The sequence below is a fragment of the Brassica oleracea genome, chromosome C8 (assembly GCF_000695525.1).
Source record: "Brassica oleracea var. oleracea cultivar TO1000 chromosome C8, BOL, whole genome shotgun sequence".
In the NCBI taxonomy this organism is placed as follows: Eukaryota; Viridiplantae; Streptophyta; class Magnoliopsida; order Brassicales; family Brassicaceae; genus Brassica; species Brassica oleracea.
In genome coordinates this window covers 27,351,439-27,369,398 of record NC_027755.1, presented here as the reverse complement: position 1 = coordinate 27,369,398, position 17,960 = coordinate 27,351,439, and the positions used below count along the sequence as shown (strand labels likewise).

The 17,960-nt window shown below is 32.5% G+C and overlaps 2 protein-coding genes and 2 long non-coding RNA genes across 6 annotated transcripts; all 4 read left to right on the top strand.

Annotated features, from left to right (window-relative positions):
• Window positions 1-1,191: 1,191 nt before the first annotated feature.
• Window positions 1,192-2,980, top strand: LOC106309596 (ATP synthase subunit d, mitochondrial-like). Its single transcript, XM_013746652.1, has 5 exons — window positions 1,192-1,451; window positions 1,806-1,887; window positions 2,293-2,357; window positions 2,465-2,551; window positions 2,656-2,980. The coding sequence occupies exons 1-5, from the start codon at window positions 1,281-1,283 to the stop codon at window positions 2,755-2,757; spliced, it is 507 nt and encodes a 168-aa protein (XP_013602106.1). The 5' UTR covers window positions 1,192-1,280; the 3' UTR covers window positions 2,758-2,980.
• A 5,328-nt stretch (window positions 2,981-8,308) lies between these two features.
• Window positions 8,309-13,471, top strand: LOC106311444. 2 transcript variants are annotated; one of them, XR_001264015.1, is made up of 5 exons: window positions 8,309-8,728; window positions 12,581-12,629; window positions 12,737-13,036; window positions 13,116-13,201; window positions 13,293-13,471. It is a non-coding gene; the product is annotated as an uncharacterized LOC106311444 (long non-coding RNA). The 2 variants fall into 2 exon arrangements; XR_001264016.1 differs by lacking the exon at window positions 8,309-8,728 and adding an exon at window positions 11,931-12,149.
• Window positions 13,472-14,786: 1,315 nt separating this feature from the next.
• LOC106311161 lies at window positions 14,787-15,714 on the top strand. Its single transcript, XR_001263933.1, has 2 exons — window positions 14,787-15,009; window positions 15,416-15,714. It is a non-coding gene; the product is annotated as an uncharacterized LOC106311161 (long non-coding RNA).
• Window positions 15,715-16,854: 1,140 nt separating this feature from the next.
• LOC106310797 lies at window positions 16,855-17,692 on the top strand. 2 transcript variants are annotated; one of them, XM_013748016.1, is made up of 2 exons: window positions 16,855-17,233; window positions 17,308-17,692. In XM_013748016.1, exons 1-2 carry the CDS (start codon window positions 17,113-17,115, stop codon window positions 17,466-17,468), a joined length of 282 nt encoding a protein of 93 aa, XP_013603470.1. In that variant the 5' UTR covers window positions 16,855-17,112; the 3' UTR covers window positions 17,469-17,692. The 2 variants fall into 2 exon arrangements, with proteins under 2 accessions (XP_013603470.1, XP_013603471.1); XM_013748017.1 differs by having other exon boundaries at window positions 16,859-17,233; window positions 17,323-17,669.
• The last annotated feature ends 268 nt before the right edge of the window (window positions 17,693-17,960 follow it).

Here is a 17,960-nt window from a genome sequence, read left to right as displayed (position 1 = left end):
AAGATAACATGATAAAGGAGATGACCACTTTACATAACATAAAAGACTTTACAAAACATAATGTGATGATAACTCGTTTTTAAAATATGTGCTATAGTGAGAAGCACATCTGATCATAGTTTAAATCATATAAAAGTAGCAAGCAAACTCATAAAACACATCAAACTCATCGATGACCTCTACATATCTCATAACAAATCATCATCTGATCATATCCCATAACAAATCAATAAAACACACATTCAGTTTTGCAAGAGACAAGTTACCTTGTGTGTCACTACAGAAACGCTCTCTCACTTCAGCTACTCTTGTCTGTCAAGTGTCAAGGACTCGAACCTACTCTTGCCTGTTACAAAAGAACAAAACCATTAAGTTACATATCTCAAACGCAATACAAACGGATAGAACGAAACTCAAAGAATCAATCCATATCTACACAAGAACAGATACAAACAAACTGAATGCGTACAGATCCTTTTATCTCTAAAGTGACGAGAAAAATCTTATAAATATAGGAAACCCAGATCAGTAAACTTGAACCTATCTCAAATCTCATAAAACCCAATCTCAGATTCTCAGATTCTCAGATCACAAACAAAAATTCATCTCAGATAAAAAAAAAACCCAACTCAGATCTCAAACAAAATCATCAATATGAACAAACCCAAAGAATGGAAACTGACCGGAGGAGAATATGAGAACAGACGGAGTCACGGAGAAGAAGTTGAGAACATACGGAGGAAGGGAGGAGAAGTGGAGAACGACCGGAGGATAGGAGGAGAACAGAGAGCTTCGTCGTCGTCGCAATCGCCAAAGGAGACGCCGACTCGCCGAGTTTTGTGAAAAGAGAGAAATGAAATTTTTTTAATTTTTCCCCAAAATTGAAAACCCTAGAAATTTTTCTTTATTGGACCGTCCAAGTCCACATTGCCCAATTCCATAAAAACCCGTAGATAAATTGGTTTCCAAACTCTGACCACTGAAAGCCCATCTGAAAATATGAACATAATTAGTGGAGGTCCAAATGTATGTGGACATGGACGCGCATCGGACAGCCCACCCGGTTTACAGCTTTAGTCCAAGGCATTTTTACTGAAAGTTAATTGGGTCGTTTTATGAGAATTAAATAATAAGGGACTAACTTATAAATAAAGAAAACTGAAAGGACATGTGATCCAATCCTAGGGCATCCCGTTCATTGGTCGGATCGGACGACGACGTTTACATCTTCTTCCTCCTCCTCCTCATCGCAAGCATTTCATCAGGGTGAACAAAAAAAAATGAGCGGAGCCGGTAAGAAAGTAGCGGATGTGGCGTTCAAAGCTTCAAGGACGATTGATTGGGAAGGGATGGCGAAGGTCCTTGTGACCGATGAGGCTCGAAGAGAGTTCTCTAACCTCCGTCGTGCTTTCGATGAGGTTAACACTCAGCTCCAAACCAAGTTCAGCCAGGTTCGCTCTTCCGATTGATTCCCTTTCTCATCTAATTCATTCGTACAATAGTAATCTGGATCATTCGAAATTTTCAGATTGGTGTTGGAGAAATGTATATTTGTTAAGATCTGTTTCCGTATTAATCAGAAAAATCGGGCTTTGATGTTTCAATTGAAAGTTGGAATCTTTGTGGAGTAAAGTGATGCTGACCATTTTTTTTCTATTGATAGGCCTATAGTTCTACTTGTGCTCTGATCATTGGTTTTGTATCTTTGGTTTGCATCTTGTTACCTTGATCATACCATCTGTTATCTGATTCTTGTTTTGTATCTTTGGTTTGTGTGGGCTGATTGGTCTTTCTTTTTGTTGTAGGAGCCTGAACCTATTGATTGGGATTTCTACAGAAAGGGTATTGGGTCTGGCATTGTTGACATGTACAAGGAAGCTTATGACAGTACGTTCTTCTGCTAATCTTATTCTTCAACACAACCTGTCTCTGCGTATTTGTGGTTTTGAAATTTAGTGCAGCTTCTGTTTCTCATGCGCATCTTCCAGAATGCTGACATACATATACAGTATATGTTATGATACATATACACTTTTACTTGTTTAATTAGTGATCAAGTTAAGTACTTTTACTTGCGTTTGATTGGTGACTGAGAAATCTTGAGAGAGAGAGAGAGAGAGAGAGAGAGAGATCTGCTCCATATTAAAACTTGGAATTGAAATTCTCATTACTAGTGATTGTTGTTTCTTTTCTATTTCTGTTGTTTGGGACTGTGGAAATATATACCAAATTAAATTTTGAGGGAGAATAACTGGATTTTTTTTTTGTTTACTCTTTTCTGGTTTGCTGCAGGCGTTGAGATTCCAAAGTTCGTGGACACTGTTACTCCTGAATACAAGCCAAAGTTCGATGCTTTGGTGAGCACTAGCTTAGAAACTCCCTCCATTGTTTTACAATATTTTTGACAAGGGTCTTAACTTAGTCGTTTCTTCTGTCTGCCATGTTTCATTCTATATATATATAGTTGGTGGAACTGAAAGAAGCAGAACAGAAATCGCTCAAGGAGTCTGAACGGCTGGAGAAAGAAATTGTTGATGTCCAGGAGATAAGCGTAAGCACCTCTATTAATCTTATACAAAGTGCAATTCGATTGTATTTTGTTAACTCAAGATTCTGATGTATGATTCATTGTCTTTTATGTGTTGGCGTGATCAGAAAAAGCTCAGCACCATGACTGCAGATGAGTACTTTGAGAAGCACCCAGAACTCAAAAAGAAGTTTGATGATGAAATCCGTAACGACTACTGGGGATACTGATCATTGCTTCTTGTATCTCCAGCCTGAGAAACAGACATTCTCTTTTCTTTCTCATTCTTTTTCTTTCGCTGTGATTTTGTGATAATAAGTACACTCAGCTGTTCAGATCTTCATTGGAGACCCAATGAGACAATGACGATAAACCCGTTTGGCAGTGCATGTCCGGATTTGTATGATGCCTAAAGCGGACAAAAAAAATTGTCCTTAACCATACTTAGTTTTTTTTTACTATAAATTAAGTATGTCATCAAAATAGTACCAAATATTATTAAAACTTTAAACTATCTCTTTTACAAAACTTAAAGCAATTTACAAAAATAAAACATCATTTATACCTCATTTTGTATGTGTTTATTTTATATTTGCAGTTTCATTTGGCTAATTTTTTTATCTATTTTTGATAGTCTTTTGTACAAATTAAAGATATATAAAATTTATAAAAAGCAAAATTTATGATAAAAAAACACTTTAATGTCAACTTCACTTTGTAAAACTTAATCGAATTTTGATAGTCTCGTAGAGTATTAGAACCTTATAATAAATTTTATGTTTGTTTGAATTTCAAAAGTTTCTAAAAAGGGTTTAGCAGGAGATGCAGCTATTCCTACTAAAATCAATCACAATGAAACCTGGAATATGCACAATTTATAATTCAAGTTAATTGTTATTACATTTCTTGCAAACATAATTTTTTTGGAAAGAAGATAAACTGTCTTTTAATAATGTCTACGGATATTAGAATTTATATGAAATCCTATATATCTTTGACGATTATCAAAACAAGAAAAAACTATTATTATCTAAAGAAGAAGAGTACCTGTAAAAATAGAACGTTATATTTACAACCGGACCTCGTAGTCTGGTGGTAAAGGAACCTCGGCTGAGGTGCCCGCCACCCGAGTTCGAACCCCGGCCACGAGGGGTATTTACATGGGCTGCCTCTCGCCCTCCAGACCACTTCGCGTAACTAGGGGCCCTTAAGTGGACGCTTAAAAATCCTGTAATGGCTTGGGCTTAGGCCCGGTGGGCTAGTCGATCACGCAAAATGGTCGGATACTGGATTATCAAAAAAAAGAACGTTATATTTATCAAAGGAGAAAATGGTAACAGATTTCGAACATGTTGACTGCAAGTCAAATTAAAAAATTCACGTGATACTAGACTAAAGAGAACATTTTAGCATTTGGCGTTCCTAATATTTTAATAGGCTTTAGCACCTAAAACACCTTCTTTATGGGCTTTACCGCTTTAGCCAAGGGCCGTCCTTGCCATTTGGTTTAGTTATAATTTTCATAATATTGTTTCTTTTGTCGTTCTAATGAGAGTAAAAAGAGTGAAAGATATCTCAAATGTATGCCTCTATCAAGTTTCTTTGTCGTTTTACATGTTGTCTCTATTAGCTCATCACTATCAAGTTATTATTATAGTAAACCAATCAATTACCAACATTATTTAATAGAAGAAATCTTATCCATTACTTGTATGCAAACCAGTTTGTTGTTTTGTCTTCGATTTAAGAGATTAGATTTGAAAGATTTTATCAACAAACCGGTCTACAAGTAATGGTCATAGATTTTACTTTGCTTATACCTAATTGGTTTAACTGATACACTTCTTAGTTCTTAGAGATGATATGCAACAATTTTCTTATCTTTTATTAATAAAACTTCATATTTTTTTTGTGTCAAATGATCACACACAGTCAAAGTTCACATTACTGTTCATGTACTTTATGTAAAATCAGAACTCACAAAGACCAGAAAGAATTATACTATTTTTCCCTTTTCACGCAATAAAACTCAAATTGTTAATTGGTTTATAAAACAAAAAATAATAATTAACGATTACCTTTTCCTTTCAATTTTAAGAAAATATTTAATCGTTTCTGCTTACAAGTTGAGACTTCATTTCTATATGCATCAATTTTGATTTGAGGTTTCATTTCCATATCTGTTTCTTTTGATTATAATGTATGTGTATTTTGTTTCGTTGGCCCTAGATCTCGTGTTTGATTGAACTGATTTAAAGTTATAATATTTCATTTACATATGCGTCGATTTTGATTTGAAATTTCATACTCATATGCATCAATTTAGATCTATGTGATTTATTTTCCAAGTTCGGTTCCATCTTTCTATTTGAGATTTTATTTCTATATGCATCAGTTTTGATTTGAGGTTTCATTTCCATGTGTGTTACCTTTGATTATAATGTATGTGTATTTTGTTTCACTGGCCTTAGATCTCGTGTTTGATTGAACTGATTTAAATTTATGATATTTCATTTACATATGTGTCGATTTTGATTTGAGATTTCATATTTATATGCATCAATTTAGATCTATGTGATCTATTTTGAGATTTCATACTCATATGCATGAATTTAGATCTATGCGATTTATTTTCCAAGTTTGGTTCCATGTTTCTATTTGAGATTTTATTTCCATATGCATTGATTTTTGATTTGAGATGTTTTGTTTCCATATCGTTGATTTTGTAATGATTGTGTCTTTTGATTCTTTGGTCTTATATTTTGTGTTTGATTGGACTGGTTTAGATTTATGATATTTCATTTTTATATGCGTTGATTTTGATTTGAGATTTCGGAGGACCTATTGAAAATAGAATTTGTATTGAGTTTGAAAATTTTAAGAGTTAATAGATTTTTAAAAGTTAAGTAGATTTGATGAATTCTTACCCAAGGTATTGTATAAATTGTCATTGATTATTATAGATTTTCATATATACTTTTCTTTCCAAACTTATCTTTCTATTATTTTTTTATAAAAAAATTCTTTCATAAAATAGAACTATTTGAAAATTAAATAATAATTTTGGTTTTTTAATATTTTGAGACATTTTGATTTGTCTTGTTTGATTTTTGTTTTTAAGTTTTTAAGATCAACCTATGAATTTTCTCATGATTTTATTTTAATATCAAATAGTTATATTTCATGAAAGATTTTTTTTAAATTTTTATTTTTAATAATTTATTTTATCTTTAGTTTTCTTTTTTACAATTATCTTTGACTTGACAATAAAAATGTAGAAAATTCTTGTTGTGTTTGTGTATTTTTGTTTTTGTTACATAGATTTTGAGAATCCTATGACTATACGTGATATTTGTAAAGTTGAGTGTTATGAGTAAAACTAGAGAGAATTTATGTCCCAATAACAAAAGAGTTTAATAGAATTACAAAATCAATAAAAACTAAACTTTTTGAATAACATAAGATTTTCATAGAATTTAAAAGTCCACAAACCAATAACAAAGGATTATAATAAGATTTTAAGAATTCATAAACCAATAACAATGAAATATCTAAATTTTAAAATTCCTTCAAAATTTAACTCCCAATAACCCCCCCCCCCCCTCATGTCCATATGTGTTGATTTAGATCGATGAGATTTCATTTCCATATTTGTTTCCAAATTTTGATATAAGTTTTCATTTCCATATATGCATCAATTTAAATTGAGATTTCATTTTCATATGTGTTGATTTTCATTTACATCTGCTGATTGAAAGAAAAGATAAATAATTATGTACAAATAGTGCTCATTTTAGTTGTTGTGATATCTTTGTGGAGTTTTATCGCTTAAATTGTTGATTTGGCTAATTTATAACTGAATATCTGAAGGAAAACCGAATAAAAAATTTCAAAAGTTGGATAAAGCTATCAATGTGATACATTGAAATTATGTAAAGTAGAAGTTTTGAGAATTCTGAATTTAATATTAGTTTTCTAGACGATTAAGAAGAAATTTTTAATTTATCTTTTCTATTCTCAATTACTTTAATGCTAATAGTTTATAACATTTGATTCTTCAGGTGTTTGTATACAATATTTTTAATCTAAAAAAATTGTATCTTATTCTTCATTTAGATTTATGATATTTTATTTACATATGTGTCAATTTTGATTTGAGATTTCATACTCATATGCATCCATTTAAATCTATGAGATTTCATTTCCATGTTCGGTTCCATATTTTGATTTGAGATTTCATTTTTTATATGCATCGATTTTGATTTGAGATTTTGTTTTTAAATGCGTTAATTTAGATCGATTATAATGGTTGGGTCTTTTGTTTTCTTGGCACTAGATATCGTGTTTAATTGCACTTATTTAAACCTATGATATATCATTTTTATATGCATCGATTTTGATTGGAGATTTCATTTTCATATGCATAGATTTAGATCTATGAGGTTTCATTTCCATATTTTGATCTGAGATATTATTTCCACATGCCTCAATTTTGATTTTGAGATTCCATTTTCATATGCGTTGGTTTTGATTATAACGATTGTGTCTTTTGTTTCCTTGGTCTTAGATCTTATGTTTGATTGGACTTGTTTGGATCTATGATATTTTATTTTTATATGCGTCGATTTTTATTTAAGATTTCATTTTCATATGTATTGATTTTGATTATAATGGATATGTCGTTTTTTTTTTTTTTATCCTTAGATCTCATGTTTGATTGGATTGATTTAGATTGATGATATTTCATTTTTATATGCGTTAATTTTGATTTGAGATATCATTTTCATATGTGTCGATTTAGATATATGAGATTTTTTTACATATTTTGATTTGAGTTTTTATTTCCATATGCATAATTTGGATTTGAAATTTCGTTTCCAAATGTGTTGATTTTCGTTTACATGTGTTGATTAGAAGAAAATATAAATAATTATATATAAATAGTTGAAGGAAAATTCGATCAAAAATTTATAACATAATACAGTTGAAGGAAAACTGAATCATTTTTTTCTCAAAAATTTGATAAATCTATGAATGTGATATATTGAAATTATTTAAAGTATACGTTTTGAGAATGTGAATTTAACATTAGTTGTTCTACAAAAATTAAGAAGAATGTTTGAATTTATCTTTTCCATTTTCATTTACTTCAATGCTAATTGTTTGTGACATTTGATTCTTGTGGTGTTGTAGCAGCATGTGATTGCAAAAAAAATAAATATCGTTTCTCCTCAAATATAAAGTTCTCATTGTGGAACTAGAAGACATGTTGACCTAAAAATGCTAACACCTTAGATTAGCAATAAATGCAAGCTTAATGGATTTTGAAGAAGGCCATACCTTTATCTTTAGTAACTGTGATGACTTTCATGCTCGATGGTGTTTTCTCGTGAACGTAAATTATATACAACTTAATATTCAAAGCCAAGATTTTTTGGTTCATTTTGAATGAATTCAATATTACAAACAATTTTTTTGTTGGAAAAAATAATACAATATTGTTCTTACCCAGGTTTATCCACGTTTAGAAATGTTCTAAGCTTTTACTTACATTGATATGTTTACCTTTAATTAAGATCCATATACAGTTTCGGATAATCAAATCCTGAGACATATCATCTGATATACATACGAGTTTTGCAACTCTACTCCATTGATTAATACTCGTTTGGTCTTAGGCAGAAAGTTCCGGTTTTTATTGGTTGGTTAGGCTTCATGTCATTCAACCACTACATATACAAGCTTAGGCCAGGGCAAATAATCCAAACCAGATTACCCGAACCAAACCCAGTCCGATAAAACCAGTTCAGGTCGGGTTTAAATCTTGAGACATGCCCAACTGGTTTCATTATTCTGGTATGATGGATGTCGGTTCAGGTCGGATAAATACCACCCACCCGATCGGGTAAATAGATATCCGAACTTTGAGCTACTTTTTTTCATTTCATATTTCCCATTTTATGATTTCAATTGATACTGAGATTATTGAGCAAAATCTCACATAAGCTCCTCGATATCTTTCTATCCCTATATCCTTTCCCAATCCTGATCCTCTCCGATTTGTATTCCCTTATGTTCAGCGATTTTGAAACTGTAGAATCTCTGTTATTACATAAGTAAATGCGATTGCTCAAACTGGAGATACAAAACAACTGAAAGTCGTTGTCTTCTTTGTTAGAGATGTCAAGAAATCACTCAGAGGTAAGCATTACTCATCGTCCTCTTCTATGCAATCATGTAATGGGTTTTCAGTTCAGAGTTTGCCAGGTTCTGATTTAATCATGTGTTTTTGTGAACAAAAAGTTGTCTTATGTCTGGTTCATGTTACTTCTTCATTAGTCATCTTACTCTTTTGTTTCTTTTCGGATTTAATCATTGTATTGTAGATTGTCTTATGTGGGGTTTTAAATGTGTGTTTAAGATGTCGTGTTTTGAACTGAAGACTGTCTTAATATGTTGTGTTCTCAACTGAAGATTGTCTTATGGCGGTTTTGAAGTGTGTAACTATGTGATAAAATCCAAACCAAACTTTTGTAATACCTGAATAAGGCTAAAATTATAAATCCAAAAATCCGAAACCCAATTGAATCCGAACCAACCCCGAATGGTCACCCGGTTGCCCAGGCCTAAACAAGCTCTTGTCAAGGTTCAAATGAACAAATCATTTTTTTTGACAAAATGTGAATTCATTTCATAGAAATGGCATTGAGATACAAAAGCTTGGATCTAAATCTGCTAGAACTAGCCAATGTTACCTAAAGATCCCCCAAAAAAGATAAAAAAAGATCTTTAGATACATAGTTAGGCTTAATCTATGAAGACTAAGACTAAACATGGAGATCAAAATGTCAGCAATTGGCACTCGAAGACCCAGAGGACACTTTAAAGCGGGAAACCTGCAAAAAAGATTAGAGGTCTAGGAAAAGCTTCGGAGCAGATGAGATCCCGAAAGGAATCAGAGGACGTGACAGGCAGAGGCGGTTAGGCGTCCCGGCCCCGGCTATCATTCCGTCAAGGGTCCACTCCGAACAAACCAGAAGATTGAAGAAGATGCGGCTGTTGATCCAATCCGACTAATGGAAAAGCAAGCGGTGAAGAAACGAGACTCGTGGACTGCAGGCGGTGGTTTAAACTCCTTACACCGGCCACAGCGTCGGAGAGATAAATGCTTTCCAATCGACAAAGAGGCAGGACACACTCCTCACAACCTTCCTGCGAGTGCTTGAAGAACCGGAGCAGGAGCTCCACACAAACAGAGCGACACGACTGACGATAGGAACCTCACCGTACAAAGGAGAACGAAACTGAGCATGTCCTCAAAGCTCAGAGCCTCCGGAAGACGGCGAAAGAGACATAACGGCAGAAGAGTGACGCCTAGGTTTGCTGACTTCAGATCTAAAACAGAGGTCCTCGGCGGCTGCCTCTGAGACCGCCTTTCTCAGAAGGAGATGAGAAGCTTTGAACTAGCCGGAAAGTAAACAAACGACAGCGGAGAAGAGCAGGACGAGCGGTAACAAGGAGGAGGCAGCGACGCTCCCAGACTGTCTCCGTCGGCTCCAAGAACCAGATCTACACAGATCTGTCTTCACCCACCGTAGAACGTACCCTGTACGGAACCCTCCACCTTATACCAAAGAAGATACCTCGCTTTTGCTCCAGAGGAAACACGGACACCCGTGTGTTCAATTTTAGGTCCGCCAGAGGTCAACACCGGTGGAGATACAGAGCAAAACGCATATCGGATCTACTTGGAGAAGAGAGTGGAGCGTGTGAGGCGGGAACCTGCGCAAGAAGAAACAAGGGGGTGACCGGCGGTGAGAGGGCTACCGGCCACCGGACAAAAAACAAGATCTGGTTTTCTTGTGGAGAGAGTTTTAGAGAGAGAAAAGTAAGAGAGAGGACCCCAAATGAACAAATCATGCAGGACATAAATGGAGAGGAAATGGAGATTGGCCTTAATGAAGCGAGTGCGCTTTGTAGCTATGATATATTTCTCTTCAGGATAAAGCTCCACCCTCCAACTTAAATTTAAATAGTTACAAAAAGGTATTTACCAATTGCTGTTAATGCTAAAACATGGCAAATTCTCTTAACAATATTGAAACTCTTCAATATATATTATGATCATCAATAAATTTGCCTCCATGTGGACCATGCCAGTTCACAGAACATTATTATATTGTAATCACGGAGTAGCTACCTCCAATCTCTTTTAGCCTGTTTCCCTCTTCGAAGGATGAAGCTCCATACTTCAACATTAATTTTGATACAATATATTTATAACTTGTCTATTTCTTACTTTCTTTGTTTCATAAAAAATGTCATTCTAACATTTTTTTCTTGTTTCAAAAAATTTCATTATACATTTTTAATGTGAATTTTCATGATAAATCTATTTTTATCCTTTTAAATAACCAATAGATGTTTAGTTAAATTATTTTCATTTAAATTATTGTACAATAAATATGAGTACATTAGTATATTTTATCATTTTTTAATTTGGGGGAAATTTGTCTAATTGATACTTTTTGTGAAACGGAGCAAGTGCTATTCTTTTTTTTTTGTATATTGTGTCCATTTACTTTGTAAATTAAGTTTGCTTGTGTTTATATATTTCCACTTATTTTCGAATGCATTACCAAACAACTTAACATAATTAGGTTTCCAAACATATGAATGATATGATGTTCTCAATGTCATCCTAGAAAGTTAACTGCAACCAAATTTCTCTATACGCATCTCAACCTTTCAAGTAAAGGCTTTATTTCAATATTTTGAGCGATCTCACCTCTCTCGAGATCATATACGAAAATGTACATGCATATTGGGTTGATTCTTCTTGGGATACAACCAAACCTTACCACTGTGAAGTGCCACACATTTTCACATCATCTCCATGGACGATGTGAGAAACATGCGGAACAAAAGTCTTTCTTGTTCACGAATTGACTCTTGTAGGCGGCGTTTTCAACAACCGAAATATTTGTAGTAATCTAAATATTCACAATTCTACCTTCTAATTATTTGTCTATATGTTTTTTCTCTGGATTATACATTTCCCTAAAACTTAAAAGTTTTCAGAAAAAGAAAGAATTTTTTTAAACATTCTATGAAGAAGAAGAAAAAAACAAAAAACATATCGAACACCACATGTCACCGCACCCGTTGAAGAGATAGTTGGAACCACATCTCAAAATGAGCCATACACTACAAGAAATGTGGGTATTAATATCATCAGACTATAGCGTTTATGACAGTTCTGCTATTATATATACAAACACTTGTTTTTTTTATAGCGTTTGTCAATTTAAAACGCTATAATTGTTATCGCAGGAAAATAAAAAAAATTAGCCGTCTAAATTTGCTAAATGTATGCGTTTTACAATTGCATATCCAAAATTAAATGCTATTGTAAGTGTAAAATATGTTAAATTTTAGTCAAAATACTTTAAGTTGATCTTTGACCAGACTTTATTCACATCCCAATTTAACTTTTTCTTCACTGTTTTTCATCGACGAAACTCTCTTTTTCTCCTTGTTTCTCAGAAAATCCAAATAGTTATCTCGAATCAAAACTTCAATAAGGCTATTCATTGTCTCTTGTTTGCAATGAACCTCGCCGGTCAAGCTCTCTCTCTCTCTGATTTTGTTTTGATTTTTGTTTGGCCTTTTCATATTCTGCTGAGATTTGATCAGTCTGTTGTTTGTGGTGTTGAAATCTGATAAAATAGAGTTCTTTGATCACAATTCTGAGTTTAGACTTTTCATATTCTTGCAGAGAAATCAGATTTGATCGGTCTGTTGTTTGTGGTGTTGAAATCTGGTTGGGTTTGAGAAGAGTGATTAATCTGTTTCTATTTATGATTGATCTTATTTCAATTGATTCTGTTAAGGAGAAAGTTGTTACCTTTTTTACAGTATGTTGTACAAAGATTGAATCTTAATATGTGTGAATGTGTTACTCTCCGCCTACTTGAATGAAGTATTAGACTCTGATTCCTCTTGTTCTTACAGTTTTTTTTTTATGACTTAAGTGGATGTTTTTATCTACAGGTGCTTCCTGCAATTTTGTTTGAGTTTCTGAGACTGTGAGATTTCAGAGGTTTGCTAGTGCTGATCTGTCTGAACGTTTTAAGAAGAAGAAATTTAAGTTGCTTATCCCTCAGATCGTTCAAGTTATTTATTTCGGATCTTTGTCCGTGTTTTCAGTTGGAGCTGTGACACTTGCAGGCTCTTATTTAAGCTCAGGTGCGATTGTGTCCTTTATGACATCATTAGATTTCTTGATCGAGCCTGTCCATGCATATACAAATCTACTTTTGCTTAGTTCAGTATACTTGAGAATCTAAAGAAGGTTTATACATAACTATCTCTCTCTTTTACTTTCACTTGTATGCTACTAACTCTATGGTATATAGCCCCAAAAGTTCTTCCACGGTTTGCCTTTACTTCTTGTATATAGATGTACGCAATGAAGGCACCTTTGTGCTCCACACTGAAAATAGTAAGGTAAAGAAAGATCTTCACTTTAGTTTTGTTTAAGAAAGTGTTTTGTGGACTATAACAGACGTTGGCATTTACTTGACAGAAAACAATGGAAGCGGCAGTGGTAGTGAGCAGAGGAGGCGACTGCGGTAACTAGCAAAAATTGCTTCTCAACACTTGATTGCAGAGGTAGCGATCTTAGGAATTGTTTTGCAACCTCAAAAACATGCTTGTGATTGTGTTGTTGTGTATAACATAACAATGGTGTAAATGTATATAGATGTAAGGGCTGGACCTTGAAGACTGTCGTGAAAAAGAGCCTCTTGGTCATGGGTTTTATGCAGACTTCACTATGGCAACAAGGATAACAATGCCAGACTTCATCACCGAGTGTGTTGTATTTTGCTTTGAGTTCATGTGTTTCATGAATTGATTTTTTATGTTTTGAATCTTTAATGGAAAAGCATATTGTATTTTATGATTTATTTATGTTTTATTAGAGAAAATTATATTTTTTAATTATATTGCAATATATATTTTAAAGATTTTATCATTTCTATTTATAAATTTATATATAATTTTAACAAAGTGACTAGCTAGAATTATTTTAACCCCTAAACCCTAAATATATTTTTAAACCCCTAGACCATAAATATAATCATAAAGTCTAAATTTTGAACTTTAAAAAAAAAATTAAAATTTTTTAATCTTTATATGAAAAGACAGTTCGATATAAATATAATAATGCAACCTGAATCCATCTAATACCCTAAATCTAATTCCCTAAACCCTAAAGTTCAAGATTGAATGATATTCTAAATACTAGATAACGTCTTATTCCTATTTTAAACCCAACATTTAAACTTAAACTTTAAATCTAATTTTTAAAACTCCATTCAAATCTTAAATGTAAACCTTAAATCCGCCATCAAATTCTATGCCATAAATCCTAACTTCAAACATAAGCCATTCATCCACTAAATATATACTTCCAATCTAAATTTTTAGAATTTAACAAACTTCAAATCTAAATCTTAATCACAAATTCCTTTACATACAACTCTAAACCTTATACTTTCATAACTCTAAACCTCTAAATCATAATGAACTATATTTAGTAAAAACAACAGTGCTATATCATAAACATTGAAGATACTCGTACTTAAAAAGTAAATTGTAAAACTAAAGTTATTTTTTTAATCCTAAACTATTAATTTAATCTAAAATGTTAATCTTGTAAATCTTAAACTTCACTTTAGAATAAATACTAATCTACTAATATATATATATAGTAGTTTAGGGGTTTATATAGTACACTTCAAAACCTTAACATTACACTTCAAACCCTAAACTCTACATCCAAATCTTAATACAAACTATCAAATTATTATTTTCAAACAATAATCTCAAATCTTATCATAACTCCAAGCCCCATATATTCAGATTAGTTAACTAAACTTCAAATTTAATATTCTCTACTTAAATCTTAAATCTTAAAACTAGCTCCACACTAAAATTTATTCCCAATTTCAAAATTGTAAAATTTAAACTTAAATTATAAATTGCAAAATATAAATTTTGAATAAAACATTACTTTAAACAAATATAAGCAAAAAAAAAAATCATCAAATAATGAAATACAAGACACAAGAAAATAAAAAAGAAAGCCAAAGTTGTCTTGGCCAATTATATCTATATACACGGATCACCTTCTCAACCGTTAGATTATATTAAATCAAAGATCAAGATTCATTTTTTTCTTTTTTCATTTTCCCTCACTGGCTCCCTCTCTCTGCCGACAGATCCATTCTTTTTTTTAGTCTTTTCATCTTCTTTGCTCTCATCTCTCCCATCGATTTTGTGTCTACGGCCTTGTTCTCTTCCTCAAGTTGATGCCGTCCCGTTTTGGTCCTCTCTTCCCCAGAATCCATTGTTTACGGCCTCTTTGGAGAGAGAGGAGACCGAGAGAATAAAGAAGAGATAAAGTTCGGCCGGGGGTGCTCTTCATCTTGTCTCTGATATTTGTTTGGTCGTTTCATATTCTGCTGAAATTTGATCGATCTGTTGTTTGTGGTGTTGAGATCTGTTAAAATAGAGTTCTTTGATCACAATTCTGAGTTTTGAGTTTTCATATTCTTGCAGAGAAATCAGATCTGTGTTTGCTTGTGTAGAATCTGTGCTATCTGTTTCTGTTTTGGTTTGAGAAGATTGATTAATCTGTTTCTGTTTATGACTGATCTTATTTCAATTGATACTCTTAAGTTTAAGACAATTTCGAAATTAATCTAAGCTGTTTAGGATCTGAGTTTCAATTTGATCAGTTTCTGATAGTGTAAAAGTTTGAAGTTTAAGTTTTAGATTTCAAAATTAATTTGATTTTTGATTTGTTTGTTCTTGTTACAGGAAGAAGCCGGATATGAAGAAGCTTTGCTGGTGGAGATGGATCCAAGCAAGAAGAAGAAAGAGATAAAAAGGGAGAAGACAGAGACGTAAGGAAGATGGAAGAGGAAGGTGACGCAAGAGGAAGGCAGCGGCGTAGATTAGGTTTAGTTTTGGTTGGTTTATTAGGTTTCGTTTAGATAGGGTTAATTTAATAAACCGGTTTGTGTGTAAACCACTGTTAAGAAATAAACCGATATTAATTTTAAACCAGTTATTTGTATACTGATTTTAATTATTAAATAAAATTTAATATTTAATTATGAATTAATTTTCGATTTAATTTTGAATTATTTAATTATGAATAATGTTTTGGTTAAATATGTTTAGGTGTAGTTTTTAATATAGTTTGGTAATTATTTTTAATAAATTTTTGGATAATTAAAAACAAATTAATAACACGAAACATTTGCTATCATTGTTTATTTAACTATAGCATTCGAAAGATCCGCTATCAAAAGGGTCGGAGCTACGATAACGGGCGCTCTCCGAGCGTTTTAAGGAACATTATTAAAACGAACTAATAGCGTTTAACGCCCGTTATTAATACCCACATTTCCTGTAGTAATATCTATTGTTTGACCTCACCATCACCTCTATTTATTTTATGTTACCCTAAGAAAAAAACATTTGATATTTTATTATATTGAAAGCAAACTTCCTATCCTTCATCCATTTGACAAAACGACCATTCTATATAGAATTTGGCAGTTATTATCCCTCAATATTTTTTCATACAGGCAAACAAAGGTGACTTGACTAATGAAAAAAAAACAAGTTGATTTGTAAAAGCCTAAAAATAAAACAAAACATAATAGTACTAATAATAATATACCTGAAATCTCTAGCTTTGAGGATTCCCGCCTTAAAGCATACTCATCCATAAAAATGTTTATCTGAGGTTCTCAGCAATAAAAGGTAAATCTTGTAATGTATTGTGATTCTATATTTAAATTTAATTTCTCTAAACAAAAGTTAACTAATAAAAATAGATATATGTGTGTCCAAAATTTTGCAGCAGGTTCTTATAAAAGTATCTTCTTTTAGAACCTTGCAATGGGGAAGTTCTTATCCCCATTTTCAATAAGAAAACAAAAACAAAAATATAGAAACAATCAAGTGCCTGACATTCTCTGTGTTATATTTTTGGAATTTTTGTGACATCATTTAGAACAAGAAACCAAAAAAAGTGAGAGAGTTCAAATTGTTCTATTCTATTGAGAAAGACACCAAAAAATACGAAGAGGTGTTGACTGGTGAAGCTTTTTCAATTCATAGAAGAAACTATAACAAAGAAACAAAAAATATAAAAATAGCACACAATTTTATTATTATTAATTGGATTTATGCATATTTAATTATGAGTTGTTTGTTTGTTGACCAAAATAAAGAGAAAATAAAAACTCTCTTTTTATACAACGCTATTCTTCGATCAATCCTCTCTGTCCTTCTTGTTAATTTTTTTTACGCAATGCTTCTTCCATTTCTCTCTTCCTCTCTGCTTCTCCGTCTATCTTCTCCGATCATGTCTCCTGATCCCTTCTCCTTCCTAGCATCTTCCCCTAATTAATGCAACCAAACTTATCATTGTTTATTTATTCTCAGAGAATTAAGATCGATTTTATTAGTAACAGAATAAAACCTTAGGGAGAGAGATATATATGGAGAGTTCGTTAGGTTTCATGGCTGTTTTCGCCGTCTCAGGAAGCGTGGTGTTCGTTGCAAGTCAATTCCACAAGCGTCTCCTCTCCGATTACTTGGACAAGTTCGAACTTGAAATCCGTACGTTAACAAATTCATGTTCTATATTTTCTTTTGTAAAGTTTATTATGAACAGTTTGACAAATTGGAGGCAGTTCATTTTGTTATAGGATCACCAGACAATGCGGTGATAAAGAAGAAGGTGAGATTCGCGGCGGATGTGGTGGAGCCTTCCGGGAATAACAAAGAGTATCGCCGGAGACACTCCTCCAAGGCTAAATTCAATAGGGAATTGAAGTTGGCGGCAACTATTTGAAGTTTTTTGTACAGAATTAGTCAATATGTAAACTATTCATTGGGTTTTGAGATTAAATTTTCATTACTAAGTTTCTGATTTTCTTCTCTTAAAACTGATGAATATGTTTTGCAAATTCCATATTTTTACTATTTTCTTCACTTTTTTTGGGGTTTTGCCTGTTAATATTTTGTTTGTGTAAATACAAAATGTGATTGCTAATTAGTAATTACTTTTTTTTTGTCTTGAGGCTTTTTATATATGATATGAATACTGAATACATATGCTGCGATGTCTCTTACTAATTCTATTATTGTCAGTAACAATAGAGAATGACTTAAAATAGTCTAATACCGATTAATTGAAATTACAATGAGTTAATTAGAATCACATAAATGCTTCTACACGAGCAGGTCCAGGTTTCAATTCCCGGAGAAACCGATTTACTAAACAATTATCCAGGCTACGGAGGAAAAACTTACGAGAGATCTCCAACATGGTGCAAGTAAACTC

What these genes read in the sequence shown, in the direction of transcription:
- LOC106309596 (XM_013746652.1), top strand. Translation starts at nt 1,281, where the DNA reads ATGAGCGGAGCCGGTAAGAAAGTAGCGGATGTGGCGTTCAAAGCTTCA. An exon ending in TCCAAACCAAGTTCAGCCAG is followed by an intron (nt 1,452 to 1,805) that starts GTTCGCTCTTCC and finishes TTTTTGTTGTAG; the next exon opens with GAGCCTGAACCTATTGATTG. An exon ending in AGCCAAAGTTCGATGCTTTG is followed by an intron (nt 2,358 to 2,464) that starts GTGAGCACTAGC and finishes ATATATATATAG; the next exon opens with TTGGTGGAACTGAAAGAAGC.
- LOC106310797 (XM_013748016.1), top strand. Translation starts at nt 17,113, where the DNA reads ATGGAGAGTTCGTTAGGTTTCATGGCTGTTTTCGCCGTCTCAGGAAGC. An exon ending in CAAGTTCGAACTTGAAATCC is followed by an intron (nt 17,234 to 17,307) that starts GTACGTTAACAA and finishes AATTGGAGGCAG; the next exon opens with TTCATTTTGTTATAGGATCA.